The sequence below is a fragment of the Neolamprologus brichardi genome, chromosome 11 (assembly GCF_056152115.1).
Source record: "Neolamprologus brichardi isolate AB-2024 chromosome 11, ASM5615211v1, whole genome shotgun sequence".
In the NCBI taxonomy this organism is placed as follows: domain Eukaryota; kingdom Metazoa; phylum Chordata; class Actinopteri; order Cichliformes; family Cichlidae; genus Neolamprologus; species Neolamprologus brichardi.
Window position 1 is genome coordinate 11,852,675 of NC_142114.1, and position 21,490 is coordinate 11,874,164.

Genomic DNA, 21,490 nt, shown 5'->3' on the forward strand with positions numbered 1-21,490 from the left:
AGAACAAATAAGCCCATAATCTTTACAACAAACATGATCATCCTAATTAATGTTATGCATACACGGGGATTTGACCAATTAGAGATGCATATTTCTCTCTATATAATGCTGTTTTTCGAAATAGCTACATTGATTTGTTTCTATTAAAAACATCCCATATTCATATATATATATATATATATATATATATATATATATATATATATATATATATATATATATATATAGTGCAACATTTGCATTTTATGAATACTCTGCTATCGGTGAGCAAATATTTTTACATATTTCATTTGCTTGTGCCTCCTTTTGCACATTAATAATTGGGTGTGTATTTCCTTTCTGGGGTAAGTTGTTATTTTTTTTGCCTGTGAATGTTAAAATGACCCTGTGTTCCCCCGTGAATGCGTGCATCTGTCATGAAATTATACATTCCATCAGCCCTCATTGAACTGGGCATTGACTCTGTGCCGCAGACTCAGGCTCTGGCAGTGAATCTTGATTATGGATTCTGTGATATTGTAAATGACTTGAGATTCCTCTGAATGTTTCGGATTAATCGGTTTGTGCAGATGTGGCTCCCCTTTTCTTTTTTTCTTTTTTTTTTGGTGGGCGCCATCTTGAACAGTTGCTCATTTCCATTCCGCCATCACATTCTGCATACAAAGCAGATTTGCAGATAGGTAATCCTTGTAAGGTTTTTAAAAGACAGGTTATTAGAGGATTGAGGGCTGAGTGTGTCTGTCTCCCTGTGTGTGTGTGTCTGCCAGGAGAAAAATTATGTACATTTTTTAAGTTGGTGACAATGAGCTGTGTCTCAAGGCAGGAGACATAGTAACTGTCTCCTTTCACTTCTCACCTAACAACATTCCACCCCCTTAAAAATGAGCACACACCAGGTACCCCCCGTGCACACAATCCCCACCTGCTCCCCCTTTTCCCTCTCCACAACCACCACCCAGAATTCTTTGAAATGCCTGGGGCTAAAAAGCTGGTTACTCTCCCCTGGCTTGCAGCTCACAGCTCCAGATTATTTCTGAATGCCAGAGCTGGTTTGCCCCCATCATCCTGCAAACCTGACACCCCCCCCCCCCCTCACCGAGCCCGACACTGTCTTCAGCGTGGCTCTACCTGTCACCTGTCAGACTCACCCCACCTTTAAGTGGCCAGTTATTTTCCATTGGTTTTAGATGTCTTTCATATCATGGCTCATTAAAGCGCAGCGCAGTAGGCAGCATATTTACATAGGCTACCGGGGAGGTTTTAATTTGCGTCGGTACAGAGCATGACCGGAACTGAAGAGTGCAGCTCCAAAATGACTTTTTCACACAACGCCTCCCGCACCCCCCAATCCGATGCCACCCTCCCCTCCGTCGTCCATTTCCCATATGAAAACATGTAGTCGAGCGTAATTGCTTGAGCAGGGCACAAAGACAGTGACAGAGCCGTCACCGAGGGGACCGGGGTTTCTCCCAAGCGACAGACCGGGAGGCCAATCAAAGCTGGCAATGAGCAGCCTGTGGTTGTGATCATTCTCCTGAATATATACCATTAGTCTCTTTGGAAAGTCCCAACTGTTTCAGCCACTGTGCAACTTCCTAGTGTTTACTCACTTTGTCTGGCTACTATTGTCATGAGTCAGTCCAGAATCTGACTGTCCTGCCATCTGCAGCTCCACATTCAGCCCAGTAACGACTGTGTTTATGTTTATTTAGTTAATTAGAGGATATTTTTCACATTCAAATTGCTGCTTGCTTGGGTATTGAGCTTTACAGGCTTTATTCGTGCTTTTATTTTTTAAGTTGTGGGGGCAGTGTGATTCTACTTCTCCACATGGTGTCAAAATAAAGAAAATACATATAAATAACGAAACAGGCTGTGTTTTTTTCATGACAGATAGAAGGGAGGCCTCTGTGCTAAATTATTTACATGACAAGATAGTCAGGCTGCCAACTTTTACAATTCTATCTCAGAATGTGTATAGCAGAGGAATAACGTAATTTCCCTGAGACAAGATTTCCGGCAGAGATTCCCCCTTTTCCCAGTTCACAGCAGAGACTCCCATATCAGTTGGAGATACTATTATCAGCCTGCGGTTCAAGATTCTTTTCAAAAAGACAAGGAGGGATAGAGGCTGAGGCTAATATTGTCATAAGATGCTCTGTGTCACTCCCAAAATACATGGAGCACTGGGAGATTCGGTAGTTGCAGAGTCCGCTCCTCAAACATTTGCTCTCCTCCCACATCTCTCAAAGGAGTCGGCAGTACGCGAGCTCCTGCAGATGCACTCCAAATAGCAGGCTGTTCATCATGCATTGTCATAGAGCAGGCTCATTCCCCAGCTACCCCTCCCTCAACAATCCCCCTGCCCATGTAACCCCCCCTCCTCCACCCCCCAATCTCGTCCGCCGATGCTCCTGCTGGCCCTACATCCCATTGCAGCGCTCCGATATCAATCAACAGCAATGAGGCTGGCTCCAGCTTCCTCACCGTCCCAAACAGCGCCGCCTCGCCCCCTGCCCAGGCGCCACACCCAAGCAAAAGATGGCCGGGATGCCATCCGGGACGGACGGATGGGTGGAAGAATGGACCGACAGACAGGCGAGCAGACACACACGCGGCCATGTGATTTCAGTGTAATTTTGGAAAGCATATTGTCTAATTTTGCCATCTGTCCGGGAGGGAGCGATGGCAGCGTGGAGCTCATTTGCCGTCTGCTTGCTTTATTGCGGCTATACAGAACAAGTTTTTGGAGCAGGATGCAGGCCTGGGTGTGCAGCCCACTGGAGCTGAGAGGCGTGTCGATGCAGGCACCAGGTTCCCACCACTCCATCATGGGCTACTGTGTGTCTGACATCCAGAGAGACATGCGGAACACCTCAGAATGAAAGCTCCGATTCAGTCGCTGCTGGGATGCATTAGAAATGTGACAGTAAGGAAATTTTCAAAAGCAATCTGAGAGCAAACTCTTGAGCGTTTGCTGTCCTCAAGTTTCTAAGGACAAGTTGGAAAAATGTTTCACACTCTATGACAGTTTTAGAGCTGTCGCTCATACCACCAGGCCGTTATGAATTTGGTCCAGTTTGCGAATTGCGAACGGTCATATAGACACACACGAGCACGCACACACATACATTGCTGTCACACATTGTGGATCACGTCTGGTTCAGCTGCTCCTTGGCTCTGACATTAATACAGAGCAGATTGGTGGAGATCTGCAGCCCTTGTTGTTTGATCTTTCCTCCTCTTGCCACATTTCCTGGCACTGCCCCCCTGCCACACCGCGTGGCGCAGGCAGGACTGGCATGGCCTCAACGTGCCTGCCAGGTTTGTTCTCTGTCTTCTTCCCCTTCCAACTTATTCCCTTATGCCCGCTCCATGGATTCAGTTCTGCAAATTACAAGAGCTCCCCTACCCCCAGCGACAGCCTGGATTCAAGAGACCTTCAATCTACCAGTTTGTCTTCTTCAGAAAGGAGCGATGCTACCTCGGCCTGCGATGTGTCGCTCAGTTTGCTTTTTTCCATGATAATTGTCCTCTGCAGTAAATTAGGTTATCTTCCTCATTCTCCTTTCCAAGTTTGGCTGAAAGAGTCTCCTCTGAAAATTTCATTTTGGCACAAATTACGTATGCTACCGAATATTAGAAATATTAAGCTGTAAGGCCATGACTAAACATAAGATACAGGCCAAGCTACACCTCAGAACAAAAGACACTCTTTAGCCAGCGGTAGCCTCAACTTGAACAAACACTGTATTCTCTTATCAAGACCCCATCCCCTTTCATTCCCTGTTTATTTAAGACTGTCATTTGGCCTTTAATGCCTTGAGTCTCAATAGAGAAATTGTTTAAAATGTCACAATCGAATGTATAAATTAAAAGCAAATACACCTTGGAGGTAAAGGCAGCATCAGCATTATACCGCCTGTATAATCTGAACTATTTGTTCAAAGGAATTACGTCTGTGAGCCCCACACTCTGTGTCCCTTTCCCTGGCGTTCCTCCTGAGGTAATAATCAGGATGGGCAAGAAAAAAAACACAAAAGCACACAAGCTAATTTGGTAATAACGTTGCCACGCAATGTCGGCACCCAATTTGCACGGTCTATCTGCCATTTTACAACAATCTGCCTTCCCTTTTATGAATCGGCATCAGATCTCAGCCCTATCTGCACACACACACACACACACACACACACACACACACACCCCTCTACGTTAACCACTTCATTTGTGACTAATGGCACACGCGCGATCGTTATCGTTCTAATTTATTCCAAGTTTAAGATGAAGGGCCGGATAAGGTGCAAGAGACAATAAGTTGAAAAAGCCAGTGTGATGCCTCAGTTAATGAGGCACATCGTCTTTTTTTATGTGTGTGTGCGCACCGCTGGGGTCAAAAGCACAACGCAGGCTGATTGAGAGTGAAGGGAAGAAAACTGAGATGGCAATTCAGAAAAGAGAGAGTAGGGAGGGAGGGCGAACCGTCCTCTTCGCTGAAAATCATCTTTTGAAGGAGATATAAGATCATCAGAGCCTTGTAATGGAAGCGGAGTGGGTACCTGGAGATGAAGATTGGCTAAAGTTTATGAGATACTGATTTTAAATGGATATACTCTAACTGCACCTTTAAATGGGCACATCCAGAGTGAGCTGTTAGCATAAAATAGATCTCTAAGGTTTGTCAAATGGAGAGTTTTCATACTTTTTATTCGTAAGGGGAAAAAAATATTACCTTTGTTGCACAAAGGTGAACCTCATAATAACGCCTCTAAATTAATCACTTGATTAATTATATCAGTGTGTCTCAAAGAAAAATTCACATAATATACAGTAAAATCTACAGTAGCTTGCTGTTAATTATTTACAGTAATCACCTATAATCACATATGCATAAATAAAAAGGCAACATAAATAAAATAGGTTAAATTGCATCAGATCACTGATGTTTCACTGATGAAGAGCTTGCAATGTAATACTGCTATAACTGCTATAACTGCAACATCTAAAGCTGGCATGTCAAACTCATTTTACCCATTAATCTTAAGAGGGGCCGGACCAGTCTGTCAGTGCGAAGAAGTTTAACTCCACATTTAATCCCTGAAATGTCTTAATATAAGAAAAAGAAGTGCGATTTCAACAGAATATATCAGTTTTTTTTGTGTGATAAAGAAAGTAAATCAAAGAAATGTGTCAGCGTCACTCTTTGAATTTAACTTGTAAGAAACAAATGCCTAAAATTACAGAGAAAGTTCTGGTAGCTCATTGTGCAGACTGTAGATACAAAACTGTGAATTAACAAAAAAGAAATTGTTAATTCACAGATTATTTTTTTTTTTTTTTACTGTGGAACTGCTGTAAAAAAAACAGTTTCTATAGTATACATTTAATTGTCTATTAAAAGTTTAAAAAAAAAGTATGCCCTCCTTCACACTCACCACCCAGTGGGCCAGAGGGAGTTTTTGCCAGGCCGACTTTGGTCCCTGGGCCTTATGTTTCTCACCCCTGATCTAAAGTGCGATGATTTCATGGTTATTTTATGCACCATTGTGTTTGCTTAATATTAAAAAGGTTTGTCCCAGCTCCTTCCTCGTGACCGGCAGGTAATACGTACAATGCATACAGTGACAGGGGTTCGGTTCTGAATGAAAGCCTTTATACAACCACCATTAGAGAGCTTTTCTAAAAATCACGTTTCCATGCATGTGTTTGGCGTCTCCTGATATCATTGTTTGAACTGATTCCCTGTGTGTTAAGGGCGTCATATTTGAAGCGATTCATTTTAAATGATAACAGCCCAAAGACATGCAACTAATGATGAATGCCGCTCATTGGTTTGGCAACTTTTCCATCTCTATGTACAGGAGAGAGAAAAGCTCTGTTCTGGAACGTAGTGGCTCCCTGACGTGAAAAACACAGAGTCAGTCTGTCTCTCAGGCCTCCTGGGCAACATATGGAGCCCTCCAAGTTAGTGTTCAACTTCCCAACGGCTGTTGTGGAAAGTGTGGCTCTAACTGCGGCCCTCAGAGAGCTAATTAGAAACCCTTGTGCATAAACCTTGCTTGGAAGTTGCTGTGGGCTGCACCAGCCCCAACCAAGGCAGGATCTGTGCTGCCTGTGAGATAATAAACAAAATTTGCATATAATGTCAACGTTTGGCATCCTGCAGCGATGGCCGAGGCCGCTCTTATGGCAAGCTTATAAAACATATCGATTAAAAAAAAAAAAAAAAAGTTCAGGCAAAACGTCTGATTATTTCCAGCGTTTTGTATGTCAGAGAGATGTTTGGATTCATTCGAGCATTTTTCTATTAGAATTCTAGGTGCTTAAACCCTCACTAATTATCTCTCCCACCCTCCAGTGGTTTAAACTTGTGATTTGTAACAGATAAAAAGCCCCACATAAGGGATCCCCACAAATACATATTTAGCTGCAGAGTAATTAAGCTGTATTAGACTTCATTCATACCTGCCAGAGTGTAATACTGCACTGTTACACAGTGACGCTTTCAATTAATGAAAACGTCTAAACCAGCACACATGTGGGATCACTATGCCGGGTCTAGCTCCACTGTATTTGTCATGCGCTGTAAGCCAACACAATTACACAGACCTAACATAGTAATTGCTATGTAGCAGCTCTTACAATGGTAGAAATGGAATTACCTCAACAGAAAGTGCTAGCAGGTCTAATGGGAAATGGAGGACGAGAGGGGAGGGGGGGGGGGGGGGGGGTGCAACCTTTTACTGAACTGTAAATCATGCCTCACTTTTAAGAGGCGGGAAAATAAATAATGTCTGAAAGTGCAATGATTTCAGTGATTTAGGGGAGCTTTTGAGAAGCGTATTACTAGAGCTGACAGCTTGTGGGAGATAGACAGGTTGTGTTAAGAGGAAAGGATAAGAGGCTATGACATTATGTCTGCAGGGTTAAGGTGTCAGAGTCAAAGCGTGAACCACTATTACTGGATCAATACTTCTCAGTTTTGCACTTATCTCTGGCCCAGTGGTTAGCTGCAGCAGCTTTTCTGGATATACACAGGGACTAAAATGCCACTACTGAGCGACCTGCTTCATTTTTGTAACGCTGCAGAGGAGCATTGTAACAAAACAAAAAAAAGTTAAACATCTGAGCTTTTTTCACAGGGAGTGTTCAATTCTCCGCTGAAGAAAAATAAAACGGGTCTGAGGGCCGTTATTCCTCTTGACACTCACCAGAACTGTAGCGCATTTTATTAAAATGCTCTTTTAATTCTGGACGGATGTCACAAAATACAGGTTCGGCTTTTTATATTGCCATGCAGCGGGGTTTTCTCAAGTCCCGCTGCTGAAATGTGTCCTCAAGGAGAGCGATGTCCACCCTTTTTACGCTTTTAGGTATAAAAACAAAACCAAAAAATGCACTAATGTCATGTCCGCTCTTGCACAGGAAAAAGAACCGCTGTCGCAGTCAAGAAACAAGAAGAAGCGTGCACTTTCAAGTCTTTCATTAAACTTCTGAAGCCTCCGAGTTAATCCGTGCTGTACATAGAACAAAAACTCAGCATTCAACAATTTAAAAAGCTAAGAAAGAGAGTGGGGGGAGAGAGACACAGGAAAAGAGAGAGAGAGAGAGAGAAATGAGGAGGAGGGAGGAGGTGGGGGGGGGTGGGGGGGGGGACTGGCCTGATCGCTACATATTCATATTCCTATGCAGGCGTTATCACTTAAAAGGCTTTCTAATTACAACAACAAGACAAAAACTCCTTGGATTCCTTCCAGACCCGCTAAATGATAAAATAAGCTTGCACTCTCTCTCCTTCTTAATCTCTGCAAAGCACCTTGGAGCCTCATCTCCCAAATACAGGCGAATGAATGTGAAAATGCCATTTAGAGATGCAGGTGTGACATTTGATAAGAAACTTCTGGATTAAATATGTTCTGCTAATGAGGAACCCAGCTACCCCATCAGGGCAAACTATTGGTGGGATTGTGTGCACGCTGATAACATTCCGCGCGCAAAACATCCAAATTCATTATTAATAAACAGCCGCAGTCTCTCTATCACACGGAAAGTCTGCATCCTTCAGTGGAGAGACGGGGATGTTGCGTCTCATTAGGAGAGGCTGAGGAAAAGAAGGGGGAGGTACGGGAGGTGTATGTGGCGGGGTAGGGGTATCGACTGTTTTCATATTTAGCTGTTTGGGGCCTTTTTGGGGGGGAGGAGGCGGGTGGTAAGAGACAATTTCAAAGGGTATGTTAATGGTGCATTGAATGTTGGAACAAAAGAGTTGAAAGTTTCAGGGGATCTGGCAGTGAACGTAATACTCTGGCTATAGCTAATACGGAAAAGAGGGGGATAGCAGGCTAAGCCATTGGTGCAGTAGACTGGGAAGTCCCTGGCCCCAACTTGACATTTATAACGATTTGGAGAAGATTAAAGGCGTATTACTGCTGTAGTCCATAATGTGGCTCTGTAATGAGGTGTGAGTGCATTACCGTCCTGCTTCAAACCTTTGAAGGGAAGACACAGGGAGAGCGGTTTCAAAGAACATGGATACTTGACTGTATTGTGGCCACCGCCAGCGAAAGACTCTGAGGCTGGGGAGCCGGAGTGAGGAGGGACTCCAGAGGCCTGCCTGTGGAAGCTGAGGCTGCCACCGTTGAAGCCTTGTCAGTCTAAACCAGCTTAGTTCAGCCAGCCAGTAAAGTGTCTCAGACTGACAGGCAGCACTTTGTTATTCGGACCAGTAACTGGAGGTCCATGTCTGCTGCCTGGAAATATTTTATATTCAAATAGAAATTAGAAATGGAATGTGTTATTTCAGGCACAGAATATGGCAGCTTTTTTTAAGGTGCACACAAACTCATAGAGGGAGAAGAATAAAAACAGCTTTAGTAATTCTGCCAGCACTCTGTTTTGACAATTATTATTTTTGGCCCAGTGGCTTTTTTTTTTCTTTTCTTTTTTTACACTACATAGCAAAAAAGGGATGCCAGTGCCAACTCTAAAACCAGCCGCACACAAAAAAAATGAATATTCGAAAAGGTAGTTTTTTAAAAAAAACGCTCGCGTTATCTGCAAAAAATAAAAACACAGGTAATTCGGCGTCAGCGTGTGCAAATGAAGGTTGCAGGTGTCGTCCGTCCATTTAAACGCTCTTTATGATGTTAATTAGTTGTTAGCGTAATTTTCCAGCCTCCGCCATCAACCGTGAGAAGTTCAGAGACCTGCTGTTTAAACTGAGAGTCAATGCCATGGCACCGTTTCAAGAGCTCCCGAACAGGACGCCCAGTGATAACGAACAGGTGATGGGGCCTGATGCCTATGGCAGCAGGATATTGCAAAGACAATTGAATTTGTCGGGAGAAATGAATCTTCTGGACAGCGTATCACATGTTAAAACAACACACATTGCATGCAATTTGCTTATGCAGGAGGGTGATAAAGTGTGCTTATTTAAAAGATAAACAAAGGTGGGGAGGTGCGGGCGGAGGGGGTGGGGGGGGGGGTCTTGTGCAGTAAATTGTGCATGTGTGTTTACTCCCTATGAGTAACGCCAGAGGTTTATAGTCCCAGACACGGGCAGCCGTGCTTTATGGCACCTCTGTTTGTGTGATAGGAGTATTTATGATATTGGAATTTATGTTGCGCTGTGTTCACACTGTCTTGAGTGCTGCTGGTGGTCTGTATTTAAATGCACTTAAGGAGATTTGGTGTTTGTCTTCGCGTTTGACTGAAAGCCTTCGGATGATATCACTCTTAAGCGAGAGGTCAGATTCATTATCCTCGCCGTGCTTCTCGCAGACACCCCGGCCCGTCCAAGGTTAAATTCAAAACATTCCGAGCTTTTCGCGAGAAGTGTGAAAGCCGTCCGAATGGAGAGAGGAGTTTCATCTCCTCGGCCCCTTGCTAAGGCTAATCTTAACCCCACCCCACCCAACCCCCCGCAATAACATTTCCACTCCGCTTCCTCCAACTCCAGACATATTTGCTCTCCCTTGCTGCTCGTGTCCCCGTTAAGATTTAAACAGCAAACATAAAATGCGTAAGATAACCTGCGAGAGGCGGGGAAGGGGGGGGGTTTTGGAGAGACTTGACTCCGAACATTATTTTAAAGACCAGATCTGAGAGCTCCGGCGCAGCAGTCGGGAGCGATTATCTGCTGTGATCCCTCTCCGATGCACCAGTCATTCATCTGCCGATCCTCCAACCACCACCACCCCCCGCGCGCACACACACGTACAAACGCAGCCCTACGCAAAGGCAGACCCCTAATCATGTCGACACCGTGTGTCAGTGCCATGGATGAGCAAGGCCTAGAGATGAGAACGGCTCTGTAAACACGGGCAGGCAGCAGGGAGCTTCCCTGAACCACCCGCCCACCCCCCACGCCGCTTGGAATAAGCAAAAGAGAAGATTTAGGGATTTTGCGGGGCCCAACTTTGTAGCATCAGCTCAGGGTGTTTTTCCAGGGTGCTGCCGCTGGGATATTGTTCTTAGCTTATAAAGTGCCGCCCGCCCATTATAAGCCCTGTGTTTTTTGTCAGTAGTATTACAATCTTCTTTCTCTATTGCCTTGGATTTGACTCTTTGGTATCTACTGCGTCCCACATATTGTCTACATATTCTGTCGTTGACCTTTGCTGTTGACCTCTCACATTCAGATAAACCAGCAGGATCTTTACGAGGAAGTCTCGTCATACTGCTGACACAGTTTCTTTCTTAAAGTGACCTCTGTATTCACAGACCCCCCCACCCCCACTGCTGTCAATTATGAACTATCATGATAGAGTAGTAAATCTACTGCGCATCAACTGTGTGTATTCCATAAACAGACTAATACAATTGGCTGTATCAAATGGGATGTATATTAACAACAGTCGACCGTGCTCTCTCTCCCCCTGTCAGGATTCTATTATGGAGCATGCTCCCGCCCCTTGTTTTGATACAGCGGTAATTTAAAGACCGATCTTAATTGACTTATTTTTTCCGCATGTCTGTCGGAGCTTGTGCATGCACTGCAATAAGAGTCTTGTTTCTTTATTGGGCCACACACAATGTACTGAGTTCAATTTTACCATTCATAATGAATGCAGCCTCGCCATTCAAATGCAGCCATAAGCACACAGCAGATAAGAATTTAATTAAATGTAGATTAAAACCAAACAGGAAAACACACTGGCTGATAATTTTTTATCACGTCCCCTGGTCATATTTTTTTTCTCTCCCCCCCCCCACCCCTTCATACTTTCGACTTGTTCTTCCTTGGGCTACGTCTTTTTTCAGCTTGCCAAAAAAGTGGCGAAACCACCTCGCACATCTCACCGTGGCGCCGTGAGATTGTGTAAAAAATGCAAAACGAGGGGCGGTCACACGATTAATCAGAATCCTCGTGTCTGGGGGAGGAATGGAGGCTGGCGGAGGATTGAGTTGAGGTGGGGGTGGCTGGGAGGGGGTGAGTGCACAGGGGTGCAAGGAAGGAATTAGTTGCTTCATCCCGAATTTGCATCATATTCCAAAAGGACAATCCCAGCACTGTAGGCAAGGGGAAACATATCTCGCTCTCTGCAGGAACAATTAAATATTTCCTACAATGCTGAATAAATGTCACCTTCAGTATCAAATTGTCCATACTTGCTAAACATGTTGTTACAGTGAGTGCCTCGAAAGCATGCCCGAAAAGAGAGGAGCCACAATATTTTATTTATTAAATTTTTTTTTAGATGTGGACCACAGCCTCAGCTAACTGTGCACCTCCAGGCACTAATAGTGTGTTGAACTCCACCGGGGATACCAGCGAGCAAGAGACAACTCCAGTCCTTGTCAGGGATTTCCCTCTGTTGGAGCCTTCCACCGGGGGTGCTCGGTTACATGCTAAACACACAGTGTTTGAACATTTGCACCCTGCTCGTCGTCCGTTTTAATTCCGATGAAAACTGACAGCCCTGGTGTTAATGACAAAGTAAACAGAGTTAGTTTCTGTTTTGCTTTTTTTCCTCCTCGGGAAATAAATGCATTAATTTCTCACCATCTGGCGTACTTATCACATAGCATGTTTCAGCTTTTCCAACACTTTCAGACAGCTGTTGGGTTACCTGAGTGATTCCGCTCACAGTACGGCGGCTTCTTTTAATCGGAGGTGATGGTGTCATCGCCTGCGTGCACGTGTTCTGTTCTCTTCTATTTCTTTTGCTCTGCTAATGCTGCTGTTGCATTAGCAGAGAGGTTAGAAACGTGGCGCTGGTAAGCGTGGCAGTGGACTTTAGTGTCCGTGCCATCCCCTGCCACCTCCACAGCGGCCGACACCGCCGTGCCGCTGCCTGCCCGGCTGCGCCTGTGCCTGCCTGCCCACCGCGCCGGTGCTGCATCTCAGTTCCACTCTATTACCCTCACGCAGGCGATTGGCCTTTTCTGTGGGGAAAAGAGCAATTTCCTGTCGCAGTCTGTTTGATCAAGTGCTAAACCCTTGTGATCAATAGAGAGACAGATGTCGGCTCCAGATGGCCGCGTGGTGATACCTGGGGCAGAGAGGGGGCTTGCCAGGACGACAGAATGGCAATGAGCAAGGGCAGCGGCTGTGCTCCCGATGCACTAGCCACCGAGACACAATGTGACAAACGCAATTAGGCCTTTTAGCCGCAGATTATTTATTTCTCTCGCAAAAACCGTCAGAAAATTTAATTAGCACATACTTTAAGCAATATGTAGAATTACCGGGGTGCAGAGATGGAGGGCATGCTGGGATGCTGCACGAGTGACTGGTGTGCGTGTCAGAGCGTGTGCGCGCGTGCATCGCTTGTCCTGTGAATACCAAATGAGCGTGCTTGTAAATAAGGCTGGCTTTGCAAATAAAACAAGCACATTTTTAAGGCAGAAATCGGTAGGTGTTCGTAAAGGAAGGAAAAAACAAAACACATAACTCTATAAATTCCGTTCCTCGTGACCAGATCAATAAATGTTGAATTCCAAAAAGGATGACAGGTGCATCTTTCTGGCTCTCTGTCCTTCTGGAGAGGAAAAAAATAACTGCCAGCACCAGAAGGCCAAAATAGACCTTTCCAAATAGGAGAGACAGAGGAGGAGAGAGGCTCCCATTTTTTAAACGGCAAGCATTTGCATTAGGGCTGGCATCCACCATACACCGCAAATACACACACACAATCACGCGCACACACATACACCCACACAAATGCAGACTGGCCAGGCAGCCCATGTGGCGTAGGGCCGGAGCCATGTTGGAGGAACCACTGAGGCGCATGGCGATGGCGCGTTGCTCTCCCAGGAAAACCAAACGCGTCGCCGTTGGCCCCGCGCCGTTCACCTGCTCCCGCCGAGGCATGATGGGTAGGGGGACACGGGCCACGGGGCCGCAGCTGGAGGGAAGGGAGGGGTAGAGTCTGCCGCGGTGTCCTGTCACGAGGGGTCTTCTGGTCCCATTAGCAGGGCTTGGTCAGGACGGGCCCCCAACCAGCCTGCCGCCGCAGCGGGGGCCGCAGTAAACACATGTCGACTGGCCACAACCAGGACACAGGCAGCACTACCCGCAGAGAAGGAGAGCTAATAGAGTGCTCAATGGGACAAACCTGTCCAAATAAAGAATAAAGCAGAGCGGAGAGAGGAGCCAGTCAGAGCTTTTCCTTTAATAGTCTACTCCACTTTACTGCGGACGAGGAGAAAGCTGACTGTGTGTGTGTGTGGCAGCTAATGAGGGAGAGAGCGAGCTTTGTACTGCAGGAATGTGGCTGTGTATTGTTTCAGACTGACAGCACAGAGATCCGGAAGCTTAAAACGTCCTCAGTAGAAATTTCGTGCTCGTGGGAGAAGGTTTAATTTGTTTGGAAAAACAGAAACGCATCCAAATGTTTTTGTGCATCTTTCTTTTTAAAATAAAAAACAACAAAAAAGGAGAGAGCGAACAGCAAAGCGGTTGTCGTGCGGGTAATTCCTCCTATAATTTAATACATTTCATTAGAAAATAAATAAATCTGAAATTGAAATAGTCGGGCTCCGTCATAGCACCCTAATGGAGCAAAAATAGCTGCTAATTCACATTTCTATTTTCTTCTCCCTCAAAAATGATTACAACACCATTACCAGGCAAACATCCCCCTGCCAGCCAGTATCGTTCTCACTGTGCTTAACAAAAAAAAAGGAAAAAACTACACAAATCTCCGGAGACCAGCCACAGAAATGTCTTTTAATTTCAAAGTGAAACATTTAATTCTTGCTCTGTGAAACATTTGCTGAATCACATCGTTGCATCATTTTTTTATATATTTTTTTTCAAAGACTTGATAAACGTGTGTGTTGAAAGACGTTGTTCGGGGGTGCTCCTTCTTCTTCAGCTTTTATGTCTTTGTTGCCTGTGAATGTATACAGTAGAGAGCGGCGTGTGTGAGGCTCCCCTGGGAGGACTTTTTAATTTGTGGATTCTGACCCTCGTGCCATTCGCTCAAGGCCATCCATGAGCTCTCGGTACCGGCTATATCTGAAAAGAAAAAAAAAAAAAAACACTTGATACTAAAATTAGTCCAGACACTGTAGTAGTGCAGAACGAGAGGAAAAATCTTAAGGAAGAGAGAGAGACAGACAGAGAGGTGTGTGTGTGTGTTTGGGGGTGGGGGGTCAGGCTCAAGTCAGGGCTCTGTAAACACATATTTACTGAACAACATTTATTATTACCCTGGAAAAAAGGACACTGTCTTCCTGCCAGACTTCTGAATTTTAATATATATTTTAATATAAAACATGTTGAAAAGTGACTAAACCACTCATGCAATTACAAAAATGTGGCAACAACACACACACGCACACATTTAAATAAAGAAAAGAGTAAGAAACATGAAACATAGCCCTGCGCACACCTAATATCCAGTCACAGATCGAATAGAAATGAGGTCGGGCGGATTCCTTTTGAGCCAATTGCCTTTTTTTCTTCGTGAGAGTAAAATCTTTAGCACCTACCTGCAAGGATGTATAGGCAGACTGGCATCTGTGCTTGCCCTGCCATGTCTGAGGCATCTCTGCATCATCGTGGCAAAAAAAAAAAAAAAAATCATCCAAGGACTGCAAGCTTGAGCAGGAGAAGAGTGCCTCCTAGTGGCAGAGAGCAAGCATGAACAGGATTGGAGGAAGCAGAGAGTGAAAGGGAGGGAGAGTCAATCTGTGTCAGAGCCTCGTGAAATAATAGTAGAGTCAGCTAATTCTAGTTTAGTGTACCGTCAATAATAGTAAGCTTGTTTGACCCCGCGAATGATGTTCCAGCTCGGGTCCAAGCTCAGCGCTTTCCTTTCTTGCCGCCGGCTCGCTCTGGCTCGGGGGACTGTGACGGCTGGTTTGACAGCCGTGAGTCATCCTAATGTGCTCGACTCTGGTGATCCAGAAACAGTCCAAATATTTACCAGTATTCACGAGGAGGATGTGTTTAGCGTTTGTCACGGCACCATCGGGTCCGCTCGTCAGGTGCAGATACAGATATTATTCATCCACGATTAGTATTTCCACCGGATCCGTTGGGTTGGCGGGTAGGGAGGAAGTTGTTTATTGTGTCAGGTTGTAATTCACTCCTTCTCTGATTGGAGCTTTGTGAAAGCTAAAAAGAAGAAGAAGAAGCGGTGACTAACGGTGCACAGCTACTTGATATTCGTAGGTGCAAGCAGCTTGTTCCCATTTGACCAGGAGGAGTCGGAGCTGATTTAAAGACAAGAAGAGTAGAGGTCTTTAATTACAACCCTCTCTGTGGCTTCAGGCACCACTGGCCTCACTTCACAATTAAGACCAGCAGTTAGCGCAGAGCCAACAGACGGAGACGAGCACTTTAAGAAGCCAACGGAAAAAAAGAAAAAAGAAGTCTCCACAACATCATTCTTGACAAAAGAACATCTTTTTTCTTGTCTTTTTTTGCTATCTAGAATTAGATATTTTAACCTTTTGCTCTTTTCTACAACATAATGGGATCAGCAAGCACTTCAGCACAAGTATACCTCACAGATCTCCCTCTCAAGCTCGGCCATTTCTTCACCTGCAGAGTGTTTCTTTCTAACACATGACCCCACGATGCATTCAGATAATGCCGACGGGCCGGCGTTAGTGTTCCCAGAAGCACCGTTCAACCCCTCCCATAACGCACGGGCTGGTGTGCAGCGGGACTGTACTCCAGTGCCGTAATGGCCTCTGCAACGGTAATGTGTTTGGACAGATGGGAGAGGCAAGTGCTGATGTGCTTAACTACGCATTTTACAGCTAAACTATTAAAGAGTTGTGCTGTTTACACACCAACATTTGAATACCTGTCTTCAGGCCAGTTTAATTATCCGGGCCCTTCTGTTATTTCTGCTGCTTTGTTGTCTCTCAGCTTTTCGCACGAGGCATGAGAGATTTGTTTGCAGCTTCATTAAGATATGGCGCTGGTGGTGGTGGTAGCGGTTTGCAGGGTGCACAGAAAAAAAAAAGAAAAATAAAGGGGGGGAAGAAAAATATTTGAAAAAATTCCTGCTCAAGTATCTCATATTCTCTTCTACCAACACCACCCCCCAACACACACACCCACCCATCCAAACAGATACTGTACACATCCGTTTTTCTTATAAAGTCATTTAAAGTGAGAAAATTAAAAAATGCCCCTGTGATGCGTGCACTTTGAAATCTCTCAGGGCTTTAGGCAAAGGGGAGGGGACAGACGCCCCCAGTGCCTGCGATTCATCCTGAGACGTTTGATTAGTTTATGAGTGCTTATAGAGGGGTGGGGGGGAGAGAAGGGTTTGCATTATAATTTTTGTTTCATGAATTCCTTCATATGTTCATCTTCAGCTGCGCGTTCAAATAAACCATTAATCAAACAGAGGAGAAGAGAAGGGAGAGGGCATTTAGCCAGCAGAGCCACAGTCTCGGGGCCTCAGTGAGCTGGTGGATATGGTATTGAGAGACTGTAGGAAGCAGTGGTTTTTAATTATCTGGACTACGTACAGGATGCCGTTTTTGATTGTTTTAATGAGGCAGCTGGCCTATTGTCTCCCCTTAATTCCTCCATTGTTTTTAGAATATGTCATAGTTCTTTATTCTTTTATCAGGTGCTCTGCAGGAGGATTTAGACAATAGCCTTCATTCCAACTGCATTGGCCACTGCACAAAGGCAGCTCACACTGCAGACAGCAGGCAAACAAGTGCAAATCACAAGCTGCACTTTTCCCAGCCTTTTCCCCCAGTTTCACAACTTAACGCTTTTGGTCTTTCACTCTTAACTCTTGACCCTCACTCCCACCGCCCCTCACACACATACCCCCACCCCTGCTTTCCTTTCCTTTCTTTCATTCCCATTGCACCATGGGCATAGGTGGCCCGCCCCGTGTTTCTGTGATTTAAATCACCTGTCACGGAAAAGGGCCATCAGAGGCAAACAGGCATGACGGATTTTTCGAGAGCGCTCCTTCATGGGGTATTTGTTTTTTGTCTGTTGCCCACCTGACGCCTCCACGCAGTCGCTTTTCAGAGCCTTGTATCTCCATATGCGCATGAAACGGACATGTTTCTGCACACTAGTTCTGTGAATGCGCACGTCTCTGCGCGCCCGCACCGTGGGCACGCACGCGCATGCATGTTTGTTTATGTGAGGATGCTATGGCTGCACACTTAATCATATCAATTTCAGTTTTGTGACACAAAGCTACGCAAAGGATGCATGTCAAGTCTGAATGTAGATGCGTAACGTGTAGAGCTGTAATAATCAAACATCGGAGGGGAAGCAGCTGCTCGTTTCCAGTTCTCATTCTGATGACAATATAAGTGTAGTTTAAAGCATAATCCTGCAGCCTGAGCTCATGTACCTTACTAGCCTGTCTTGGTTGAGTGAGTGAGTGGAACGAGCAGAGTGCTGCCTCTGTGTTTTGTGCGGCTCACTAAAACTGGGACATGCAGTCCTAAAAAACTCACTCCCAGCATTCTCTCACACAACAGATGGATCTGTAGCATTCTTGGCTGAAGGGATGCAATCTGAGCGCATATTCCTCCATGAAAATGCAGTTTAAAAAAAAAAAAAAGGCGAAAGATTTCCATCAGACTCCACATAATCTGCTTCATTTTCAGCTGAGAGAGCATACAGCATCTTTGATTTGGATTGATCTTCCCCACCCCACCCAAGAAAACACTGATTTGTATCTGAGCGCCGAGGCCTTGTTGGTAATTCCCTTTGTAAGCTCGTTTTTGAACTAAGGGATCCTCGCGGAGGAGAGAAACTTTTTTTTGTGGCTATGGCTGCGATATATTCCACCGCCATTGTCAGTGGCAGTTTGTATCTACCTTGATGGTAACTTGGGCAGACAGTGGAGAGGAGTTTTGTTATTTTAATTAGGAGATAAAAATTCAAAGGGCCTCTCCAGGCAGTGTGTGGTATGACAGAATCAAAACGATGAAGTGGAGCGGCCTGAAGTGTGTGTCTCGTCACAGCAGATTGAACGACAGATAGGCACTGCTCTTTAAAGTGGCGCAGGGACGCACGCGCCCATGCACGCACACACTCAAGGGGAAGGGGAAGTGTGCACACAAATGGGACTTTGAGAGATAGCATATTTTAATACCATTTCAGTCCTTTGACACATTTGTGCTGGTCTAATTTCCAGTGCTTCACCAGCAGATAGGAGAGGGCTAGAGAGGTTTTAATCAGGACAGTGATGCGAAATCTTAAATATTCAATTTCCTGTTGAAATAACGGGGCACCTCATTCTGCAGACTTAACAGCGATTTGGACGTAACGCGTGCCGTGGCGGCGTAAAGACTTGGCGGCTCCGTCTCTGTGGCCGTGCCTCTAATAAACAGACAGAAAAGTGGATTGCTCCTTCTTGCACCTTCGCCGTGTCTGCAGGGCGGTTTTAAACCTGGTGATTCACAGGTTTTGTGTAAACATGAGTAATCAGTGTTGCACATGTGCCGGGGCTTTCTATAGCAGTGTCCCCCTGCCTTCACACCTCTCCTCAGGACTCTCTTTATTCCGCATCAGCCAGGGCTCAAATCACATGTCTCCCGTCGCCGCCTCCCCCCCTTCTCAGCCTGACACTCCGTCGGTATGTTTGCACATCTTTGAAAGCTAACAGCACGCTTTAATTAATTGTCCAGCTTTCCTCAGAAACAATGTCCTAATTCTGCCATTTAGCGGCGGCGTATCATAGTTTGTTGTTATCTCCCCAGCCAGATTTCTGTAAATAGTCATATTAAAAACTTTAATCTCTTCAATGGAAAATGAAGTGCAGCTGAAAAGCCTGTCATGTGCTGAGATAAATATTATCTAAGCTAAAACCTTCACTCTCTCCCTCTGCCACCCTCCCTCCCTGCTTCCTCCTGCACACCGCCCCACCCCACCCTTTCTCCGACTTAATGAATATGTTCAGAAGATTTCAGAGGAATGCTTAATCCCAAAACACAACAATCTAATATTATGGAGGACCTGTCTCAGTGTTCTAGCTGACTACAGCACTCTAGACTACAGTTTAGCCCAGCTGAGGTGCACTTTGCTTCTGGATATGAGTGCCAGTAGCCTTGAAAGATTTGAGTGGCAGTAAAAAAAAAAGATGAAGGATATTCACCAAAATTATCGGGAAAATAAAAGTACGCGAGATTTGTGCCCTCACGCCAACGTAAACAGTCACCCTTGCTGAAAAATGACATTTTAAAAAAGCCAGTGTCTTTCAGGAGAGTGCGAAAAATCTACACATCTCAGTGTTTTCATTGATACAGCAGAAAGAAAGAAAAACTGTCGCACTAAAAACTGCTGCCAGCTTGCTGACAGTTATCAAGAGTAATATTGGCGCTGATTTTAGAAAACACATGTTCCTGCTAAGAATTTTCCGTTCTGGTTTATTTTTTTTGTCATTTTGATGACCTGACCCTTTGTATTTCTGACGATTTGTTATTTAAGAATACTATCAAGACTTCAGGATGATTCATTCAAGCTCCGCAGTTACACAACACCCATTCAAGTGTTTGACTTGTGCGCAAGCAATTACCATTTCTCCTTCTGCGTAATGCTCTGACATTTAAGACCAGAATTAGTCGCGCGCGCACGAAACGGCGCTCTCTCCTCCCTCGCAGCAGGCGTTTAAACGTCTCCTCTATCTCCTGTTTTGTCCAGGTGGCCAACTGTGGTGCACTACCACCAAGAACATGATGGAGGGCGAGGAGCTGGTGGCGTTTGCGGTGGACTTTGACTCCCGTCTGCAGCCGGTGAACCACATGTCTCTGAGTGAGGGCATGTACCCAGCCAGGCTGCTGGACAGCATCCAGCTCCTGCCGCAGCAGGCCGCCATGGCTTCCATCCTGCCCACTGCCATCGTCAACAGTGAGTGTCTGCACATGCACCGGCACCAGAGCTGGAACGAGATGTGCTTTTGTTTAGACATGCACAATCGCACTCCTGTTCTGTCTCTCTCTCACACACACACACACACACACACACACACCAGTCCACAGCCTGCACTCAGTCACCTGCTTAACAAGGAGCGTCGTCTCCGCCCGGGCGTAGATTAACCCAGATGAGTCTCTGCGCTGGAGATAAGAGCCATCGACCTTCAAGTTTGGGGGGGTTCACATAAACACACTGAGGCTCGAACTAACGTGTTAATTGCAAAATACACGCCTCATGCAAATAGTGTGTTTGTTTACTTAGCGAGGGCTATCTGGGTTCAGCTTGACAGGGAGGCTTCTGTAAGCAGATGGTCCAGTGTTCTTGTTTGCCCTTGAGAAAGGGCACCAACCCACTGGTAGCAACACAGCGATATGCTGCAGCCGAGGATTTGGTGGAAAAGCCTTTAACGCAGGCTTTGAGAGGCAGGACTGTAGACGTATGAGAGGAGCTTGCGCAGGCCCTTTATCTTTAAATATAAAAGTGCTGTTTGTATCCTGATGTCACATCCCCTCTGTCCCTTTCTGTCTCCCCACCCCTCTCCAGAGGACATCTTCCCCTGCAAAGCATGTGGAATCTGGTTTAGGAGCGAGAGGAACCTGCAGGCTCATCTCATGTACTACTGCAGCGGGCGGCAGAGGGAGCCAGAGACAGTGGTGGAGGAGAATGACAGTGGCCCACACCAGACCCCCAGTATCTGTCCCTTTCCACAGTGCAATAAGAGCTTCTCCGGACCCAGGGCCCTAGAAATGCACTTGAGCACCTCGCACAGTGGTGAGTATTAAGGTCATGGGTCAGAGAGGCAACAGATATCTTTTTTTTTTAATGTATGGATCCCCCAAAAGCCAAAGTTCACTAAATATTAAATGAAAGCCTGCATTTATTCACATGGTCTTTAGGCTGGCTTGAAAACCCCCCCAACTGTCATATATTTTGAGGAATATACATATCATACTGTCAGCTGGTATAGTTGACAGTTTATCCTTGAGCCATAAAAAAAATAGAGTGGATGGGAATAAGCTTGGCATAATGCATGAGTGTTTGATGGTTTCTACAGTTAACTCTAAAGGAGAAGTGGGAGGCGAGATTCTGAGCATTTTTTCCCTTTTATCTCCTTCACAG

The 21,490-nt window shown here is 45.4% G+C and overlaps 1 protein-coding gene across 1 annotated transcript in view; it reads left to right on the forward strand.

The window, feature by feature from the left end:
• Nucleotides 1-21,490, forward strand: part of zfpm2a (zinc finger protein, FOG family member 2a) — a 120,070-nt gene that overhangs the window by 94,884 nt on the left and 3,696 nt on the right. Inside the window, exons 6-7 of the mRNA XM_006794782.2 lie at nucleotides 20,099-20,305; nucleotides 20,915-21,142. Of these exons, the coding sequence (XP_006794845.1) occupies nucleotides 20,099-20,305; nucleotides 20,915-21,142 (435 nt within the window). The remainder of the gene's footprint in view (nucleotides 1-20,098; nucleotides 20,306-20,914; nucleotides 21,143-21,490) is intronic.